The sequence below is a fragment of the Balaenoptera ricei genome, chromosome 10, assembly GCF_028023285.1.
Source record: "Balaenoptera ricei isolate mBalRic1 chromosome 10, mBalRic1.hap2, whole genome shotgun sequence".
Taxonomy (NCBI): Eukaryota; Metazoa; Chordata; class Mammalia; order Artiodactyla; family Balaenopteridae; genus Balaenoptera; species Balaenoptera ricei.
This window is the reverse complement of record NC_082648.1, coordinates 98364042-98384104: the sequence shown is the minus strand read 5'-3', so window position 1 is coordinate 98384104 and position 20063 is coordinate 98364042. Positions and strand designations below refer to the sequence as shown.

The window sequence follows — 20063 nt, the reverse complement described above, 5'->3', positions numbered from 1 at the left end:
TCCAGATGCTCACAAGAGAGGACTAACAGTAATCAAACTGTTCCTGGAAGAATTGAAATATCACGTGGCTCCGGGCGGTCCATGCCTGCTTGCCACCCTGAACTGTACTTAGAATTTGGCTTTAAGGATCACCTCCTATTCTTCACTACAGGTTGAGTTCTTCAGTCGGGCTGCCTTTGACTTGATACAACTGGGGCCGATTCAGCCTCTTCTCCCTCATGACACTCCCACTCCTGACAACTAGGTGACCCGAGGGTGGAGGTGCGGGGAGAGAGGCACTAGCTCAGAGCAGTTCTGATGTCCCTGCTTCACTCTCAACCATGGGTATGGACGGTATCAGCTGTGTCACTCTTCCTCCTCACAACAGTATTTGAAGCAATGGCAAGTTTTCTCTTACAAGACAGGAGCCCTAACACTCCTTCACTACTCCTCATGTGGCAAGGGCTTCCTTGGAGGCTGGCTCTCCAGTTTATCTCTGTTCCTCAGACTGGGTGTCCAAAATAGAACATAAGGCCACAGGTCTGGAACAGGGTGCCTTTTCCGGACACAACACTACCATTAACACAACCTAAAACTGTCTTAGCTCACTGGCAACCACTCCTGGTTCATACTGAGTTTAAGGTTAACTTATTTACATCTACCTTAATTTTGTCTTCATTTTGGCCACATCGTTTCAATCTATTTTGGTTAGGTGAAATCTTAAGTTATCTTACCAAATAAACGTATTGGTTAATTGTCCTAGTTCTGTGTCATCTGCAAATCTGAGAGATAAGCTTTCTTCCTTTTCATCTATGCTGAAGAAATATGCAGAATGAGGCAGGGCTAGGGATAGAAGCCTATGTCATGACACGAGTGCTCTCCTTCCGGGTGGATGGTCACTCTCGCTCACCTTTGGCTGCAGCTGGTTCACTCAGCTATCAGGACCAGAGATGATCAAATGCCTTGATGAGATCAGTATACCCAGTTAGCATTTCCTTGATATACAAGCCTTATCCAAAGATCAAGTGAAGTTGGGCACAACTTCAGCTAAGCCTGATGATCACATCAGTTTTCTCTGAGAATTTACCATACCTCTAAATTTCATTACTTATTCTCATCAGATACAACTGAAATGCAGGTATCCAGCTATAACGAATCACTGAATCCAGATTATTTTGCTAGGCCTAGATCAAATTCACTTCCAGAAGAGAGGGCCAGGAATTTGTTCCCCATCTTGCAATCGCAATCAAGGGAACGTGTAAAAAGGACTAGACTAGCTGGAAAATATGCCTTGAAAGAGCAGAGTGAAGACCATAAGCTACATTTATTACGAAAATTCGTGTTGCCATGAAAAACAGAGTCCAACCACAGTGCAATTTATTTCTGCGTTGCAAACTTGAGAAATGTGAAAGCACCATGGAAAGAAAAGTGCTGTATTAATTTACGGTAACAACTCTTCTTTTTTTTTTTTAAAGTTTTTTTATTTATTTCATTTATTTTTGGCTGTGTCGGGTCTAAGCTGCAGCACACGGGATCCTCATCGAGGCATATAGTATCTTTCGTTGTGGCTCATGGGCTTCCCTCTAGTTGTGGCGTGCGGGTTTTCTCTTCTCTAGTTGTGACACACAGGCTCCAGGGTGCATGGGCTCTGTAGTTTGTGGCACTTGGGCTCTAGTTGAGGCGCGCGAGCTCGAGGGCTTAGATGCCCCCGCAGCATGTGGGATCTTAGTTCCCTGACCAGGGATTGAACCCACGTCCCCTGCAGTGTAAGGTGGATTCTTTACCACTGGACCACCAGGGAAGTCCCTACGGTAACAATTCTTGAGATAAAATAAGGCACTAGAAGTAACAGTTTTTATGACTCGGCAAAAAAAGTTAACACAGCCAACAATGGTTTTTTGTTTAATTCTCTTCTAACTCTACAGACGTAATTCTGCCTTCACCTTCATCACACTTTCATATGGTCTTAACAGGGGATGTACCTCCTCTTCTAAGAATCTCCGTACCTGCCAAAGAAGAAAGCAAATACAAGATAAAAGAACACGTTAAGTTTTGAGAATCCTTTTTTCAATGTCAATTCATAACACTGAGACCTTATTTGATAAACCTTTATGCCACCACTGAGCTTCTATTTTTCTCAACTCCCTGCCAGAAATCTCTCCCTAGACACAGGCAGCTCACCCCATCAGGCCCACCAGGCCGCCCCTCCCCACAAACCAGCCTGGCTGTGTCCTTTCAGTTGGTCTCACCATTCTCCACCCATTACCCAAGCTAAAATCATCACTGCTTCTTCCCTCCTCCCCATTCGACCAGCTTCCAAGTGACTAACTAACATCTTAAACAGCCCTCGAATCTGTGCCCCGTGTGCACGTACCCTGGCCTTGGCTCAAAGCCCTCGTCACCGACTGCTTACCCACTGCAGCAGTCACCTTATTGGCCTCCCGACCTCCAGTTTAAGTCCTTCAAATCCAATACACCAGAGTGACTTGAATATAAATGATAAGCTCCCGTCTGTCTTCTACTTTAAATCCTAACTGCTTCCAGGGCACCTGATAATCTGGCAACTCTCTCTTATGCTGGACGTCCATGCATCTGCCATCTCCTCTCACCCTGGTGTTCCCTACAGGTAACTCCTGCCTGTCCTTAAGATTCAGCTCAGATGTCATGTCTTCCAAGAAGTCTTTCCTAACTTCTTCTGATCTAGGGTTGTCTCCTTTGTGATCCCCAAAAAGATGTGCTTCCCTCAATTCTTGCATGTACAGCTTGGTATTCTAAGCCTTCACCATTAAGTTTTGAGCTCCCTGAAGATAAGGATTATCTAATTCATCTTTAAAGCACCAGAATTAAACACAGCACCCAAACACAATCTGAGCACCTAGCCTGTACTCGATAATGTTTTTTGTTTTGTTTTTTTAACTTTGGGTTTATTTATTTATTTATGGCTGTGTTGGGTCTTCGTTTCTGTGCGAGGGCTTTCTCTAGTTGCGGCAAGTGGGGGCCACTCTTCATCGCGGTGCGCGGGCCTCTCATTATCGTGGCCTCTCTTGTTGCGGAGCACACGCTCCAGACGCGCAGTCTCAGTAATTGTGGCTCACGGGCCTAGTTGCTCCGCGGCATGTGGGATCTTCCCACACCAAGGCTCGAACCCGTGTCCCCTGCATTGGCAGGCAGATTCTCAACCGCTGCGCCACCAGGGAAGCCCTCGATAATGTTTTTGAATTAACCCGTAGTCTCCAAAAGGCCAAGAGGAAAAGTGACAAACATTTACTGAATACTTACTATGCACCAAGCTAGGCCTTTCAGTCCACGCTCCAAGATACGTATCTCTATCCTATCGGCCAGTAAAAGTAGAAAGTCAAGACTGAACCCAAATCTACCTGACAGTAAAACCCAATCTTTGTCCATTACACCACGGCTCCAGACCAAAAGAGAATTCAGAGAAATCCACTGGGAGAAACACTTAAGGCAGCTCAAAACAACCAAATCTTTAAATTTTAGCCAGCAACCTACTCTGAATTCTTTCTAACTAGCCCCATTCTCAGCATACCTCCCATGAAGCAGAAACATTATATTAATAGATAATATTCCAGGCTCTGCAGCCCAGCAGTGTAAAAAGAGGGCACTTGGGGAAGACTGCAGCACCACAGAAGTGTTCTGATGTTTACCTGCTGGGATGCACGACCGGTGAAAGAAGAAGGATCCAGTAAATGGTCCAACTGGGAGTGAATGGGACTGAAGTAGGCATCAGCCTGGATACGCTCTATGAGGTCATTTTCACCCCCTTCCTGCTTGACCACAGCAGCTGCCTGATGGGAGAGGACTCTGATTTTCTCATGGCAATCCTGGGAAGACAAGGAGTATGGTTGGCTTACTAGTAACAGGCATTTGAGGGCCCATGCTGTATGGCAGCTGGAGCAAAGGCCTCCTCCAAAGCTTCATGAACCATCTGCCCTTACATCCTGCCCACTTCCCAGCATTTCCTATGGAAATTCAGACCTAATTTCTTCACTGAAAGTGGACCTTTTCTACAAGTGATTAAGCAATTCACTTTTTAATAAACTGAGGTCACCACCATCACCCTCCAAAGATAGGCCTGTTCTACGGCAGCATATGGTCACTGTTCTGTACCAATACCATGACCGAAGGTAATAACAGAGACATCTTCGTGTATCCTTCTTTGGGGAGGAGAAAGCAGGACTAAAGGTGTACTTTGTTTACCCAGGAGCATGAGGGGTTACAAACCTGGCGGTTACCCCCAGCTTTCACCATGGCCATAATGATGTTCTCTGTGGCCATGAAAGGCAGCTCTTGCCGAATGCGCCGCTCAATTACCTGTACGAATGAAGCACCAAGAAGGATGCCTCAGGTTACAAAGTCATACGCACAGTAGGACATCAACTATGACCAAAAAGATACACAGCAGGGACACGAACTACCATTATCTATGAAGAAAGAGGGTAGAATGGATTGTCTTATGCTACACTGTATTTTTAAGTTTTCTCATAATCCAGAGTATTATTTTGATTTAAAAAAGGAATACTGACTTGAGTAAACTTTTAAAAGTTGCTTCATCAGAATGATTCCTAAAACCTCAAGTCTGCTCAATTTCAGTGCCTGACTTCAGGAGCCAAGCACAGCATGGCAACAAACCCACCTGCCTCAGGTACTCACAAACAGACCAACGGAGAAGTCTACTCTGCCAGTCACAGCAGAGCTGACGACTCAGGCCAGTGGACAATTTTAAGCCAATTCGAAGCACTTCTTTTTCCCTCTTCTATAAACATGTCTATGAATCCCCCAGACCTAGTTCCCTAGAGCTTATGTCACAACATGAAGAGTGAGCTCTGCTTGGGAAGAGCTCCAACTGGACCAGAATCCAGCTCCTCCAACACGCTCACTCCAGAGCAGTAGGCCACCCGCCCCGCCCCATTCCCACCCCGCCCTCATACTGTGCTTTTTAACGGAGGCCGCTTACTCTGGGGTACACCACCAAGCCTTCAGAAATGTTCTGCAGCGTATTCAGTATCGTATCTGCAGTGAGAAATGCCTCGGCCAAACACATTCGTCTAGAAGACAAACAGTCAATTCAGTTATCGCTTCAAGCAAATAACGATTTCCATGAAATGGAGGGTGTGTCCCAAGAAGCTGCCCTACTGACTTCTCATGCCAGATGTGCTACTTGGACAATTTCCTTCAACTACCCCAATATCCTAATGACCCTCAAATCTATCACCTCTTGACTAAGACCACTTGCCCAAGCGCCAGACCATATACCCATTTGGAGAGCTCCACCTGGCTGATGTGTAGGTTCCCCAAACCCAGAACTGAATTCAGCCGCTTTTCCACTGCCTCCTGCTCCCCACCTCACCCCGCTCCTCCTCTCCCTGTAGCTCCTGACTCAGGAAATGGCACCAGCACCCCATCACCATCTTAACACTCACTCCAGTCAACCGCCAAGGCCAGCCCACCTGACATCGATTTTATATCCACATCCTCTCCAGTTACATGGCCACTGTGCCAGTGTGTACTCGGATTTTTTCTTTTTTTTTTTTAAAGATTTTTATTTCATGTGGACCGTTTTTAAAGTCTTTATTGAAGACTTTAGAGTCTTCGTTACAATATTGCTTCTGTTTTGTTTTGGTGTTTTGGCCGTGAGGCATGTGGGATCTTAGCTGCCAGACCAGGGATCAAACCCGCACACCTTGCATTGGAAGGTGAAGTTTTAACCACTGGACCACCAGGGAAGAACCTGGATTGGTTTTTAAAAAAAAAAAAAATATATATATATATATATATATATTTATTTATATTTTTATTTATTTATTTATTTATGTATTTATTTATTTATGGATGGATGGATGGATGGATGGCTGAGTTGGGTCTTTGTTGCTGTGCGCGGGCTTTCTCTAGTTGCAGCGAGCAGGGGCTACTCTTTGTTGTGGTGTGCGGGCTTCTCATTGCATTGGTTTCTCTTGTTGTGGAGCACAGGCTCTAGGTGTGCGGGTTTCAGCAGTTGTGGCTCGTGGGCTCTAGAGCACAGCCTCCATAGTTGTGGCTCACGGGCTTAGTTGCTCCACGGCATGTGGGATTTTCCTGGACCAGGGCTCAAACCCGTGTCCCCTGCATTGGCAGGCGGATTCTTAACCACTGCGCCACCAGGGAAGCCCCTGGACTTGGATTTTTAAAGTAGCCTCCTAACTTGTTCTGATCAGCTCCCTGTCCCCTTACAACTGATTCTCCAAATTGGTGCAGGGTATTTTAGTGTGCACATCCGATTAGGTCACAGCCTGCTAAAAAACAGTCAATGGCTGACTTCCGAATGAGTTCACATGTTTTATTCCCATAAACCCTGGATTATGCACACACCCCAGAGACCTAGCTTTAACTCTGATCATTTCCTCTCAAGAAATTCCAGCAGAATACAAGCAATACTAGAGTAATGAATCTGCTTTTGAATATTAATAAGTATATACACAAAGCAGAAAATCACGTGCATGCTGGTACCTTATTAGTAACTACAAATTACTCCTGACCCATCTCATAACTAATTAAGATGTTGCTGTGTCAAGACACCACACATGACGTCCCCCTGCCTTCAGAACAGTATCTTTGGGAGTCCCCTAGAGGCCCAGCGGTTAGGACTTCACCTTCAATGCGGGGGTGCAGGCTCCATCCCCGGTCGGGGGGCTGGGATCCCACATGCCTCACGGCCAAAAATAAACCCACAAAAAACATAAAAGAAAAACAGAAGCAATATTGTAACAAGTTCAATAAAGACTTAAAAAAAAAAAAGAAAGAGCAACATCTAAACTCCTTTTCAGGGCCTAGAGGGCCCTTCATAAACTGGCTACTAACCAAGAGCATGTCCGACCTCATCTCTTGCCACAGACTTCATTCTCCAGGGCTACCCGACTATTAGTAACTCCCCCAACTGTTTTTTCTCCTGCTCTGTGCCTTTATACGTGCTCCCAATCTTGTCTCAAATGTTAAAAAATGCCTAGATTTCTTAAGTCTAAAGCATCACCTCTGTGAAGCTTCCCTCAACTCCTCCACCACCCCTCCCTCCGCTTTGCCCCCACAAGGATTACTCTGTATATATTTTGATTCTAACACGTATCACACTGTTCCTTCTATGTTCTTGCCTCCCTATTAGACTCCAGGCTCCTCAGGGACAAGGAGGGAATACAGAGATGCTCATAAAGTCCTGCTGCTTCCAGGCCCCTCTTGGTCCTCCCACAACTTGCTGTACGCGACACCCCCGTTTCACTGACCGATTGGCACTATCATCCAGTGTGCGTTCAAACCACTGCACAGATGCTGTCTGCAGCGGGTCCATGACAAGGGTCATTAGGTGACGGGCCAGGCTGCAGCACCGCTCTGAGCGCATAGGGTTCCGCTTGTACGGCATTGCACTTGAGCCTGTCCGTGTAAAGGAGAAGAAGCAAAGGCAGGAAGACCTCAGGGGACAGTGGGCGGCCGAGCACGCTCCTGGCAGAACTGTTCACACGCGCCCGCGAACCTCCTGGCATCTCGCGGTGCTCCCGGGCCTCCACGCAACACTCACCAATCTGCTGTTTTTCAAAGGGTTCCTCCAGCTCCTTGAGGCTTGCCAGGAGTCGTACGTCAGTACAAATCTGGGGAACAGCAGGGCCACAGGCATCACCCACACTCTTAGCATGCGGGGTCTGGGGCAGGGACTGGGCGGATGGAGGAGGGGAGCTCTTCGGGAGCCCGCCGAGCTGAAGGGCAGCATGTCCTCCCCGAGGGAGACTCCTCCCAGCTCCTGAAGAGCTGGCATTCGGGGAGCACGGGCATGTTCTGGTGAAACACTGCGTAGGATTATCACGGACAGACAACGGCAAGATGAACTTAATGAGAACACGGAAACTAGTCCTTCCTTTTAACACACCTTAACTTAAGAGGCTTCACTGACAGGCCCCAAATTGCTATGAGTGATATCTGACATCTCTCAAAAGCCACAATGAAGTCGAAGTGAGGCTGGGCGGGTCTGTCTGTGGCGTCCAACACTCCCATTGCTACCACCACTCACCTTGTGCACCGATGCCCCCAAGCCGGCCAGCGCGGACAGCACCTCAATATCTATTTTTCGTGTATAGGTCTGCCCTGTGATGATGAAAGCCCTAGTAATGAACAGAAAAGAGCCTCACGTGAAAATATTCCAAAATGTGACTGTGTCAAACAAATGAGCAAAAACAGACTGAGCGAAAGCTTGGCGCCACTGGAGCACTAAATCACACTGAGCCCAGGACCTCGCTGATACGTGGCTCCAGGAACACACTGCTCTTCCACCCTTGTTACTGATACCCAGACAGCCGCCCTGACCCGAGGAGGAAACACGGTCCAGCGAGCCTCTGTCCTGCTGCAGTCCAATGAAGTGCCTGAAACAAGGAGCCATGGGGGAGCCTGTAGCCCTCGATGCACATAGCCAGACTGAGACCAAGCCATCGGAGGTCCTCAGTAAAAAGCAAAACAGCAACAACATGGGTAAGGCTATTCTACTGAACTCAGAACTAAATAGCTTCCTTTTTTCTTATAAATTATAAGAAATATAATAGAATCCAGACTGTAAGAATAAAAACCCAGGCTAGAGATGGAAGGAAATGGGTGGAAGGACAGAGAAAGAAAAAAAAACAAAACAAAACAAAATTTAAGGTCAAATCTAGAGGAATACTATCTTTCATTACTTAACAAGGAGGCCAACACTTTTCCCACTTACCTACCTCTTAAATCCTGCCTTTTCTGTCACCATCTTGTCAAGCTGCTCTACCTTGGAAAGAAAAGACATCCCTATAGAAATTCAGGTGTGTCTAGCATGAGAACATCTTGACAAGTCACCTGCCCAGGTTTTGGCCTTCACTACCCGCTTCCAGTCCAGACTCCACCCATTCCAGGTTCAATCGCTTCTACCACCCTGGAGGTCAGCTTTGTCTCTGGTGCTCCTTCAGTTGAGTTTGTATCACCCAGGTCACTTTCAGAATACCTTTTGGTCATCTCCCTCGAAGAGCTGCAGGAAGCTGGCCTGGGTGCCAGTGGTGCCCTTCACTCCTCGGAAGCGTAGGTCATCTTGGACACGCTTCAAGTTCTGGAGATCCATGCAAAGATCTTGAATCCAAAGACAGCAACGTTTCCCAACTGTGGTCAGCTGAGCAGGCCTGAAAACAACCCAAAGAGAACACAGAGAGGTCTCAAACCAGTGACTTATTTCATAAAACCTTCATTGCTTCTTCTAATAATCACTGCTACCTCTGGGAAGGGTTAAGAATTAAAGTAAGAGAGAAACCAGTGAAGACAAAACAAGAGCTAAAAAGTTTAAGCAAATAAGTTAAGCAAATTCAATGTCATTTATAAATATTCAAAGGTTATAAAACTAAAGGGCTACTAGCACAGTTCTTTCTTCACCATCAAGAGGCACTATAAGGGCAGAGACAATGTCTGTTTTGTTTGTCCCCAGGCCTTGGCAAGAAATATACACGTAACAAACATTTGCCAAGCATCTAATGTGTTCTTGGTATTGGAAATACAACAAAGAACAAAACAGACAAGTGGAGCTCATATTGTCATGTAAACAAGTAAACAAACAAGATAATTGTTCATTTTTTAAATGCTATCAAAAAATAAAACACGGATGACGATACTGGAGATTGTGACTCTAGACTGACAGTAAAGAAAGGGCTCTGTAAAGAGTCCAGATCTGACGAAGAGGGGCTTCCCTGGTGGCGCAGTGGTTAAGACTCCACCTGCCAATGCAGGGGACATGGGTTCGAGCCCTGGTCCGGGAGGATCCCACATGGCACAGAGCAACAAAGCCTGTGTGCCACAACTACCGAGCCTGGGCTCTAGAGCTCATGAGCCACAACTACTGAGCCCACACACTGCAACTACTGAAGCCTGCAGGCCTACAGCCCGTGCTCCACAGAGAGAGAAGCCACCACAAGGAGAAGCCCACGCATCGCAATGAAGAGTAGCCCCTGCTTGCTGCAACTAGAGAAAGCCCGCATGCAGCAACAAAGACCCAACACAGCCAAAAATAAATAAAATAAAATAAATAAATAAATTAAAAAAAGATCCAATGAAGAGCCAGCCAAACTGGAGAATAACCCCAAAACACACACAACCAGAGGACTCTAACATAATAGCTAATGGCTTTGTCTTCAGTCTGAGGTCTAAATCAATCTATTGCAGGTCTGTTTATAACATAAAACATAATTATGAGTAAACTGCAATAAAGTCAGAGTTCTACTAGATGACCTAGCCTACTGCATATGGAATTTCTCTTCTATTAGGCTAATGATATTGACAGCTGGCGACATCAAGGCACCCCACTAGGAATGTCTACAGCATACACATCAAAAGTTAGGACACATATTCCCAAATCAATCTTATGGTAGTTTTCCTTGTTAACTTCTGCTACTAGATTATTGGTACAAGCAAAGAAAAAAATACATTTGCATGGACCTATTCATAGGAGCATGATACATAATAGCAACAGAGTGGAAACAAGTCAAATGTCCAGCAACTGGTGAACAGATAATGTAAAAATAAATTAAGTACTGACACATGCTACATGGATGAACACTGAAAACACTATGGTAAGTGAAAAGAAGCCAGTCACAAGAAGATGAACATTATATGATTCAACTTAAACAAACTGTCTAAAAGAGGCAAATCCATAGACAGAAAACAGATTTGTGGTTGCCAGGAGCTAGGGAATGGGGGAATGGGGGAATGGGAGGGAATGCTAATGGGTACAGGTCTTTTGGGGGGGGGTGATGGAAATATTCTGAAATTATATACTGGTAAGGACTGCATGAACTCTGTAAATATACAAAAAACCACTGAACTGTATACTTCAAATGGTGAATTTTATGGTAAGTCAGTTATAGCTCAATAAAGCTGTTTCTTTTTAATTGCAGGGACTCACCCATTCTGAGGTCATATCTACGCACCAGTACCCTTTTCTGGGTTTCTAACGGCTGCTAACCGTGGCAGCGGGTACCCCTCATCGAACCACCCCCAGAGGAATCCTGGAACGCCTGCACCCCGAGCGCCCCGCATCAGACGCGGGAGGAGAGGAGCTGCGGCTCAGGCACCCCCGAGCGCCCCGCATCAGATGCGGGAGGAGAGGAGCTGCGGCTCAGGCACCCCGAGCGCCCGCATCAGATGCGGGAGGAGAGGAGCTGCGGCTCAGGCACCCCGAGCGCCCGCATCAGATGCGGGAGGAGAGGAGCTGCGGCTCAGGGGACGCCGGGCGTCTATGGAGCCAGCACAGAACGCAACGTTTGCCACGGCCCGGCCGCTCACACTGAGCGCTGACTCCTTCACAGGAACAGATCCTTCTGGTTTCTGCTACTAATAACGAAGGCTCTAATTTTAAGGAAGATTAAACTCAATAGGCTTTCCTAAGTTACAGGGGATGACACCCTTGTTGCCATAGCAACACCCCATTAAAACATAAGGCAGGACTTCCCTGGTGGCACAGTGGTTGAGAATCCGCCTGCCAATGCAGGGGACACGGGTGTGAGCCCTGGTCCGGGCAGATCCCACATGCCGCGGAGCAACTAAGTCCGTGCGCCACAACTACTGAGCCTGCGCTCTAGAGCCCGCGAGCCACAACTACTGAAGCCTGCACGCCTAGAGCCCGTGCTCCGCAACAAGAGAAGCCACCGCAATGAGAAGCCTGCGCACCACAATGAAGAGTAGCCTCCGCTCGCCGCAACTAGAAAGCCTGCATGCAGCAACGAAGACCCAACGCAGCCAAAAATAAAATAAACAAATAAATTAAACAAAACAAAAGGCAGAGGCTAACACACCACTACTCAAATATCACTTGAAACCTGCTACTAGCATTTCAAAAATGACATCATTGGCTTTAAAACAGGGTTTTATTCAGTAATCATAAAAATACTTGCACATTCAAAACATAAAAAACATAGTATGGAAAAAATTTTAGTTACCCTATTATCTCATAAACCAGAGTAATCAGTATATACATCTTGGTGTACTTCCTTCCAATCTCTGTACAATTTATATGCTGTCTTTTCCCCACAACATTAACCTAAGTGCATTCCCATGTCTTATTAGTCTTACCGGCATCATTTTGCTAGTTGTGTATTATTCAAACCTGTGGATATACTACATTCTATACCTTATTTAATTATTCTCTTATTCTTGGACATTTAGATTGTTTCCAATGCTTACCATCATAAATAATATTTTAACAAAGATCTTTGTACATATAGTTTTTCCCATAATTTGGATGACTTGGGTTAAATTCTCAAGAATGGAATCACTGAATCAAGAATACTTTCTTGAGAGGCAGAGTGGAAACAGATCCAAGAAGGGAGCAATCAGAGGCTCCCCTTTCCTGTGGCCTAAACTGGGAGAGCCCCTCCTTCCCTCCTGCTCACGCCGCAGGAAGGTACCCATCTAAAACTCTGGTCCTTCATAGTTACCCCAACTAGCTGTCTACTGTCCTGACCTGCAAAACCATCTGGGCTGACTCTACTAACCAGCATTGGATTCCTGGAGTGGGAAAGGAGGGATCAGGCCCTGTGACTTAAACAGGATCTGCTCTCCAACCTCCTCCTTGCCCCTAAAAGATCTCCCTGTAGGCAAAGGAGATACCAGAAGTATTAGATTATTAAATTAAGGGGAAAAAAAAAAAAAAGAATACTTTCTGTTTACATATTTTCCAATGAAATGAACCACTAGATTTACTCTCTAAGCAGTATAGCTTTTAAGGTAGGTATAAGGTTCATTACTCACAGGCACCCCAAGTGCTTATGTTTTGAGATTTCTCACCTCCAGGTTACCATGGAGAAGGGAGAACTGAAGGAATAAATGGAAGCTGGATGCACATAAACAAGGCCAATTCCCAAGAGGTAACCCTCTCACTTACTGGAAATGTGTGAAACCTAAGGTGGGAAGATCAGCTCGTTCCTTGGCAAAGTCGGCAAGGCGAGAGATCACTCTGGCAAGCTGCGAGGAAGACCATGTGCGAGAAAGAGTGAATTCAGGCTGAGCACTTGCATAAACAGGAACTAAACTTGGAGACAATTCATATACAATTACACCTCCAGCTCACGGAAGGCAGAGGCCATATTTTTTCATCTCTGTGTCTTAAAGTGCCTTGAAGAGTTCATACCAACCAACATTCAAAAACTGAGTTGACTACCTAAAATGTCACAAATTATTTCTGCACAGTTTTAACACCACTGGCACGTTCATGAAGAAAAACAAGACAAAATCATAAATCTGACCCACATACTCCAGCCACGTGCTGCTGGTTACACTTTCTTCACTTAAAAGGCTATGCTTTAAAAAGCATTAACTTATATAGTGATTTAACTCAAGAAGAGATAATTAGTTCTACAGATTAGATCTAGGATCATTCATCTGAGTAAACAATAACTTATTTAGATTTACATTGTGCTGCTTTACACTGTGGTACCCATCTCCTGTCACAGGGAATCTTAGGACTGGTAAGCAACTTCTGTCAACTTCTTACCTTTGGCAAAAGCAGGTCAAATGCATTTCTAAGAATAATCAAGTCCTGCAAGGGAAATGCAGTGATCTTACGTTAATCAGCTTTGCCCAAACAACATTATGACATAACACTTCTTGGCCATCACAACTGGGTTTCTAACCTAGTTGCCTATCTCACTTTCAGCAACACACTGTGCAAGCCAGAAGATGCTAACAGAAATTTTCTTCTGATTACTGTTTTAAAAGCACACCAACTTAGACAGCAGTACTACTGGATTCTATAAGCACAAAGCCTTTATACTTATAAAGCCCTATTTATGTGGTATCTAATGTAACGGGAAAATGATAAGGGGTAAGCCCCATCGTGAATACGGCAAAGATGTCCCGGTCAACAGGGTTTATACCTTCCCGAAGATTAGTGTTTGAGTTTCTGAGAAGAATCCATAGGGGTAAAAAAAAAAAAAAAAAAAAAAAAAAAATCCATAAGGCACATTTCATTAGTTTCCACTCCCTTTTTTTCATGTCAATCATTGCTAACAAAAAAAAGTCATGAACTACAAGATCTAGGTTTAGGAAATCTAAAGCTGCTCCTGGGGGGTTAGGAGATGTAAGTGTTGCAGGCAACTCCAACACATGTTTATGAGACAGTAATTGTTGAGCCCAACTGCATGCTGGGTAATTTTAAAAGGATACTCCAAGTTAGAGGACTGTTGTTCTCCCATTATCTGATTCACCAATTACACATCGATGCCTTTAATTACGTACCACATTAGACAAAAAATGTTACTTGGGGCAACTTAGAAATTGCTGGCTTCTTTCTGAACTGCAAGTGTATCTGGATTCTAACTTCTAGTCCCATGGGTGCCCCGCAATAAGGGCAGAGCTTTGGAGCCACTCTACCCAGGCATGAATCCTTTCCAGCTGCAAAACCTAGAGCAAGTTCTTCAACTTCTACACTTCCTCATCTGTGGCAATGGGGAAAAAAAAGCCAAAGCCAAAGACTACATATTCTGAATCCATTTATATGAAATATCGAGAAAAGGCACAACTATAGACACAGAAAGCAGGTCAGTGGTTGTTTGAAACTGGAAGCAGGAGTGGAGATTGACTGTAAAACAAGCAAAAGAGAACTTCTTGGCGTGAGGGGTATGCTCGAAAACTGGAGTGTGGTGAGGCTGAATGATTGCATAAATTTACTAAACCTCATTGAACTGTACCTTTAAAATGGGTAAACTTATGATATTAAACTATACCTCAATAAAGCTATTTAAAAATGGAGATAACAGAATCTAACTCTTATGCCTGTTGTGAAGAAAAAATGAAGTAATACATAGAAAGTGCTCAGAATAGCGCTCGGCGCCTAGTAAACTTCGGAAAATGCTTGCTTTTACTTTCTCGTGTTTATGAGACACTTTTGCTAATTAAGGGATTTAAGAATTATAATGTAATTATTTCTTTTTTTCAGAAGTCTTGGCAAAGAGTAAAAAGGACTTTGGAAAGAAAATCCCTTTGGAAAACTACTTTGGCCACTAAAATGCTAAGAACTCGGCTTATGTCCAGCATACCAATGCGTAGGCAGTATCTGTACGTCTCATTTTATGGAGGTCATTAGGGGCTTACAGTTTAGATTGGAAGGATACCAAAAGCAGAAAATTCCTGAGCACTGAGATCCTAAGATCTATGGAGTCACTTCCTAAAATGGACAAAATCAAAGAAAATTTATAAATGCATTATAAACACTGAGTCTAAGTGGAAACAAAACAACATCATGGGCTCCTACTGTATTGTCTCCAACATAGCAGGAGGTGGCACCAAGATGAATAATGCCAGCAGCTTTGGGGCAGCAGTAGGCAAACGTGTGCACGTGAGCCATCACATCATGTCGTAACTGCTTCTCTTCCTCAGCTGCCATCTTGAAGTCGATGTTGTCCAGGTTTGATTTCATCTCCTGAATTTGTTCATCTGTGATAGGCAAACCCAATGTCTGCAGAACAGGCAAAATAAAATAAAATAACTTCTTGTGGCACAATTATTTGAATTGAAGTGACACTGAAAAAAAAATTGGTTCATGTTAGCATTTATGCCCTACCTTCCAATTCTTAAACTAAAATTGGGCCAACTAAACTAAAAGGACATGGGGAGGAGGAGACAATTTTCTAAATGAATCATGGTAAATTATATTCTAAGGGAACTCCAATATATAAAACAATGCAATCCTGATTTTTGTTCCCTCTGCCCCTACGTCTCTGCTCACTCCCTCACAGGTCTGGTCTCTGGGCTCAAACGCCATCTCCTCAGAGAGGTCTTTCCCGACTTCAATGTGAAACACCCTTCTTCTGTGCACTCTCTATCTATCCCTTTAGCCTGGTTTTATTTAGAGCACTTATCACCACATGACATTTTTACAAACCTATTAGCGTGTCTCTCCCCTCTAGAATGTATATACTCTCTGAGAGGAGAGCTTTGTGGTATTTATTGCTTATTCTTTAGTGCTCGGCACTTAAGTGCCCAAAGTGTAGGATCCAGGCCACAGCTTTACATTTGATCTAGATGGATTTAGCCAGAGAAACCAAAATTAGGAATGTTATTAGTATCTTTGCCAACAAATTATGTGCAACAAATTCAGTGCAACTGAAAGCAATTCCGGGGCTTCCCTGGTGGCGCAGCGGTTAAGAATCCACCTGCCAATGCAGGGAACATGGGTTCGAGCCCTGGTCCAGAAAGATCCCACATGCCGCGGAACAAATAAGCCCGTGCACCACAACTACTGAGCCTGAGTGCCACAACTACTGAAGCTTGCGTGCCTAGAGCCCGTGCAGCGCAACAAAGAGTAGCCCTCGCTCGCTGCAACTAGAGAAAGCCTGCGCGCAGCAACAAAGACCCAACGCAGCCAAAAATAAAAATAAATAAATTAAAAAAAAAAAAAAAAAAAAGCAAGCAATTCCGGGAGATACAAATGAGAAAATAAACACATCAACATCTTACGTTCATCCATCACTGAAAAAATCAGGCCGACAAAAAATAGCTGGCAGCCCACAGGCAGCTTGGAACCCTGGAGCCAAGTACTGAATATGTACATTGGTGAAATTTATCCAAACCTCACTTGAAAGCCCCAAGGCCTGGCCCTGGGAAGGGGCTCACATCTTAAGACCTACCTTGTCCAAGGTGGTAGCTACTACTCAGATGTGGCTATTTACATTTAAACTAGTAAAAATTTAAAAGTAAAAACTCAGGACTTCCCTGGCAGTGCAGTGGTTAAGAGTCGGAGCTCCCACTGTAGGGGGCACAGGTTCGATCCCTGGTCCGGGAACTAAGATCCCACATGCCGCTCAGCCCAGCCAAAAAAAAAAAGAAAAGTAAAAATTCAATTCCTCAGTCACACTAGCCACATCTGGCCAAGCTGCCTTGGATTTTTAGTCATCAGACGTGACATCTCAGGGCTCCTCCCAAAGCAAAGCAGCAGGGGGCAGCGTGGTCAAAATGCTTCCTATCCCCAAGCAATGTGTCTTCTCAAAATTCATTCCCTACTCCTAATTTTCAGCACTTCTCCTAATCTCTCATTGCTCAAATTTTTTAGCTACTAAATTATTATGTAATTTGTGCTGTTAATTTTGACAGCCTAGCTAATAGATAATCCGAACTCAGGAGATATCAAAATTGTCTGCATTTCAGGCAATGTATATATAGATTGGGCAGAGGAAAGGACACATATTCAGACTTTACATTTCAATCCCAGCTTGAACCTTTTACTAGCTATGTTGAGTGGCAAAATCTTAAGAGTGCCACCACCCTTATCTAGAGTACCAAGTAAAACAGAAGAGAGTACATGCTAGTGCATAACAAACCACAACACACTTCATGTTCTTGTCTACTATCTATTATTGTTATCTGAGCCCAGTTTATGAAATCTCTCTGTGCCTCCATTCTATCCTCTGTAACTCCATTCTATCCTCTGTAAAACAGGAATAACTTACTTATTATAAAGAATTGTTAATATAAATGTTTCAGACATTACATGAAATTTCTAAAAAAAAAAAAAGAATTGTTTTGAGGATTAGTAAACTATTAATTTTTAATCTTCAAACTGCCGGGCACACACATAGCAGGCACTGTAGAAATGTCTGCTACTTTTCTTTTTTAATTGGAGTATAGTTGATTTACGATGTTGTGCTAGTTTCAGGTGTACACCAAAGTGAATCAGTTATACATATACATATATCTGCTCTTTTTTAGATTCTTTTACATATAGGCCATTACAGAGTATTCTGTCTGCTAGTGTTATGTACTACTTTATTTTCTTGAGCATAGTGATAGGAAGGGGGTAAAATCTAGGAAGAAAGTTTCCTGTTTGGGGACTGTGTACCTCGGTCCTAGGCACGTACTCAAGATTGTTTCCAGGTTTACTAAATGTCATTTGGGTGCTGCCATCTTGCTTGTTGTGGCATTTTCCTCTGAAACTTTACAGCTCTGTGGATCACCTTCAGTTTCCTTTAGCTCCTCTGCAAAGGCCCGTCTGTAGCTATTTCTGAAATCGTTGGGCTAAATAGGTCTACATGCAGCTCTTATAAGAGAACCCATACATCTCATCTAACAGCCCCGATTCTCCCTCCCCAGAGGCAGACGGCAGCAGAGTGAAGCGGAAACGATGGCCCAGGAAACATGGATTTTGTAGTGACAGTCCGGTCTCAGACAACACTGAGGCACTGTGGAGGGCGAGGTGGCTGAGCGCTCAGTCAGGCTCTGCACGGGACACGGGTTCACACCCGGGTTCCGCTATCAATGGTAAGGAGCAAATAACGCGCTGGGTATCATCGAGGCTTGGTCTTCTTCCCTACAATGTGGGAAAACCACCACCTAGTTTGCCAAGTCTTTACGGGTTAACGAGGGAAAGACGTGTACAGAAACGAGCACAACGGCACGGACCAAGCGCTCGGCTATGTACTCCTGCAGGAACCGCCAAGACTTACCCCCTGAAACGGTAACTGCACTTCTCGCCGCCCCCTGTGCGCCTCGAACCCTCGACGATTAAAACATGTGAGGCAACAGGTGGCGGCTGCCGGGTCTCCTGCCCTGGGCTTCCTGGGGCCTCAGCTCCTCTGGATTAGCGGGGAGGCTGCCCCCGGAGGCTCAGCCGGCGCTCGGCACCCAACCCGGCACGTGCGGGGCCGGGCCCGCCTCCAGCCCCGCAGCACGTTACCTGCTCGGCTTCCGCCAGCCACAGCCAGAGCTGCCGCCAGGTCCGGAATTTGTACCTGTCGCTAAACACGAAGCACATCTCCGGGCTGGCATAACGGGAGGCAAGCGGCGAGCGGTAGCTGTCGTGCCCGCAGGCCGCCTCCCGCCCGCCACCGTCGCCCCCCGCCGCCATTCCGAACACTCTACCCCGCCGAAGCCGGACAGGGACACCGAGGACGGAAGCGGAAGTCCGGGAGCGGAACATCCTCCGCTTGGTCCCGCCCCCGGGGTTCCGGGAGACCCGAGCCCTCAAGGTTGTTCAGTTTCGGCGGTTGGCTGCTGAGGGTTAAGGAGTTTCTCTTGGTTTACCAGAAACGTGATTAGCGCTTCATAAGTTACTCAGCAGCTCTGCGTCTCAGTCTCCCCATCTGAAAAAAGGTACATTAAGACCCGCCTTTAAGATTCCTGTGAGGATTGGGTGTCATCATATCGATGTCTGGTTCACTTAGAAAGCCCTCTGTGTTTGCTATTATTATTGTCGCCTAATCCCTCCCACGCTCCTACCGCCTGCCTGGCCTCCAGCGCGGTTCTGAGGAGAAAGGAAGATGCCCAAGGGAAATCGGCATTTATTGAGGGCCAAGTGAGCCCCTTGCGCGAAAGTGCAGTAAAAATGGATTTCAGCCAGCGCTGGAACTGAGGCTCATAGACGCTGATGACTTGCTCACGGTCACCCAGCTAATAAATGGAGCCGCCCGACTTCAGATTCTGACTCTGAGCCATAACGCTGTGTAGTTCCCAGCACACACCGTGCCGGGTCACACCACGGCTTGGTGAAGGCATTCCCCCGTCCTGGAACACCTCTCTCTGTCACTGCGTCTTACGTAAGGCCCAGATGGTCCCACTCTTCCCTCTGTTTGGCCACTAATAATAAAACCACTAACGTTTATGTAAGTTTCACTAGGTATCAGGCACTGTCCTGAGTGCTTTACACATGGGATCTCATTACATCCATGTGATGATCCTGAGTTTTTCAGGTACTATTAAATGAAATAATATACTACTCTCCAATGCAGAGTAAGTGCTCAGTAAATGCTTGCCATTATTATGATCCCCATTTTGCAGATGACAAAGCGAAGGCATGGGCAGGTTGAGTGTCTTGAGATTGCTCATGTAGAAGGGCAAGAGCTAGGAGTTAAGTGCAGGGGGATAGGCTCCAGGCTCCTGGTTCTTACCAGATTCAAAGGTACTCTTTGCTCTGTGCTACAGTAGCAGGTCCTATAGTGCTTTGAAATTACCTGTTTCTGAGTGTCTCTCTATGAAGGGAGGTCCATTTTGAATTCTCAGCTTGTTTGCTGAGGTGAATGGCCGCTTTCCCAGTAACCATAATACTTCAGGAATATTAA

At 45.3% G+C, this 20063-nt stretch overlaps 1 protein-coding gene across 1 annotated transcript; it reads right to left on the bottom strand.

Annotated features, from left to right (window-relative positions):
- Positions 1-1349: 1349 nt before the first annotated feature.
- On the bottom strand, positions 1350-18901 carry ADSL (adenylosuccinate lyase). The gene is made up of 13 exons (XM_059937020.1): positions 18683-18901; positions 15266-15469; positions 13508-13552; positions 12899-12978; positions 8981-9152; positions 8721-8767; positions 8030-8120; positions 7544-7613; positions 7251-7398; positions 4955-5045; positions 4222-4311; positions 3645-3821; positions 1350-1985 (listed from the first exon to the last, which is right to left on the bottom strand). The coding sequence occupies exons 1-13, from the start codon at positions 18851-18853 to the stop codon at positions 1899-1901; spliced, it is 1473 nt and encodes a 490-aa protein (XP_059793003.1). The 5' UTR covers positions 18854-18901; the 3' UTR covers positions 1350-1898.
- Between the last annotated feature and the right edge of the window lie 1162 nt (positions 18902-20063).

Bases quoted from the DNA above. Each gene is read 5' to 3' on its own strand.
- ADSL (XM_059937020.1), bottom strand. From the start codon at position 18,853: ATGGCGGCGGGGGGCGACGGTGGCGGGCGGGAGGCGGCCTGCGGGCAC. The intron at 15,470-18,682 runs GTAACGTGCTGC...CCTGTTCTGCAG, and splicing joins GGCTGGCGGAAGCCGAGCAG to ACATTGGGTTTGCCTATCAC. The intron at 7,399-7,543 runs GTGAGTGTTGCG...TTACACGGACAG, and splicing joins CTTTGAAAAACAGCAGATTG to GCTCAAGTGCAATGCCGTAC.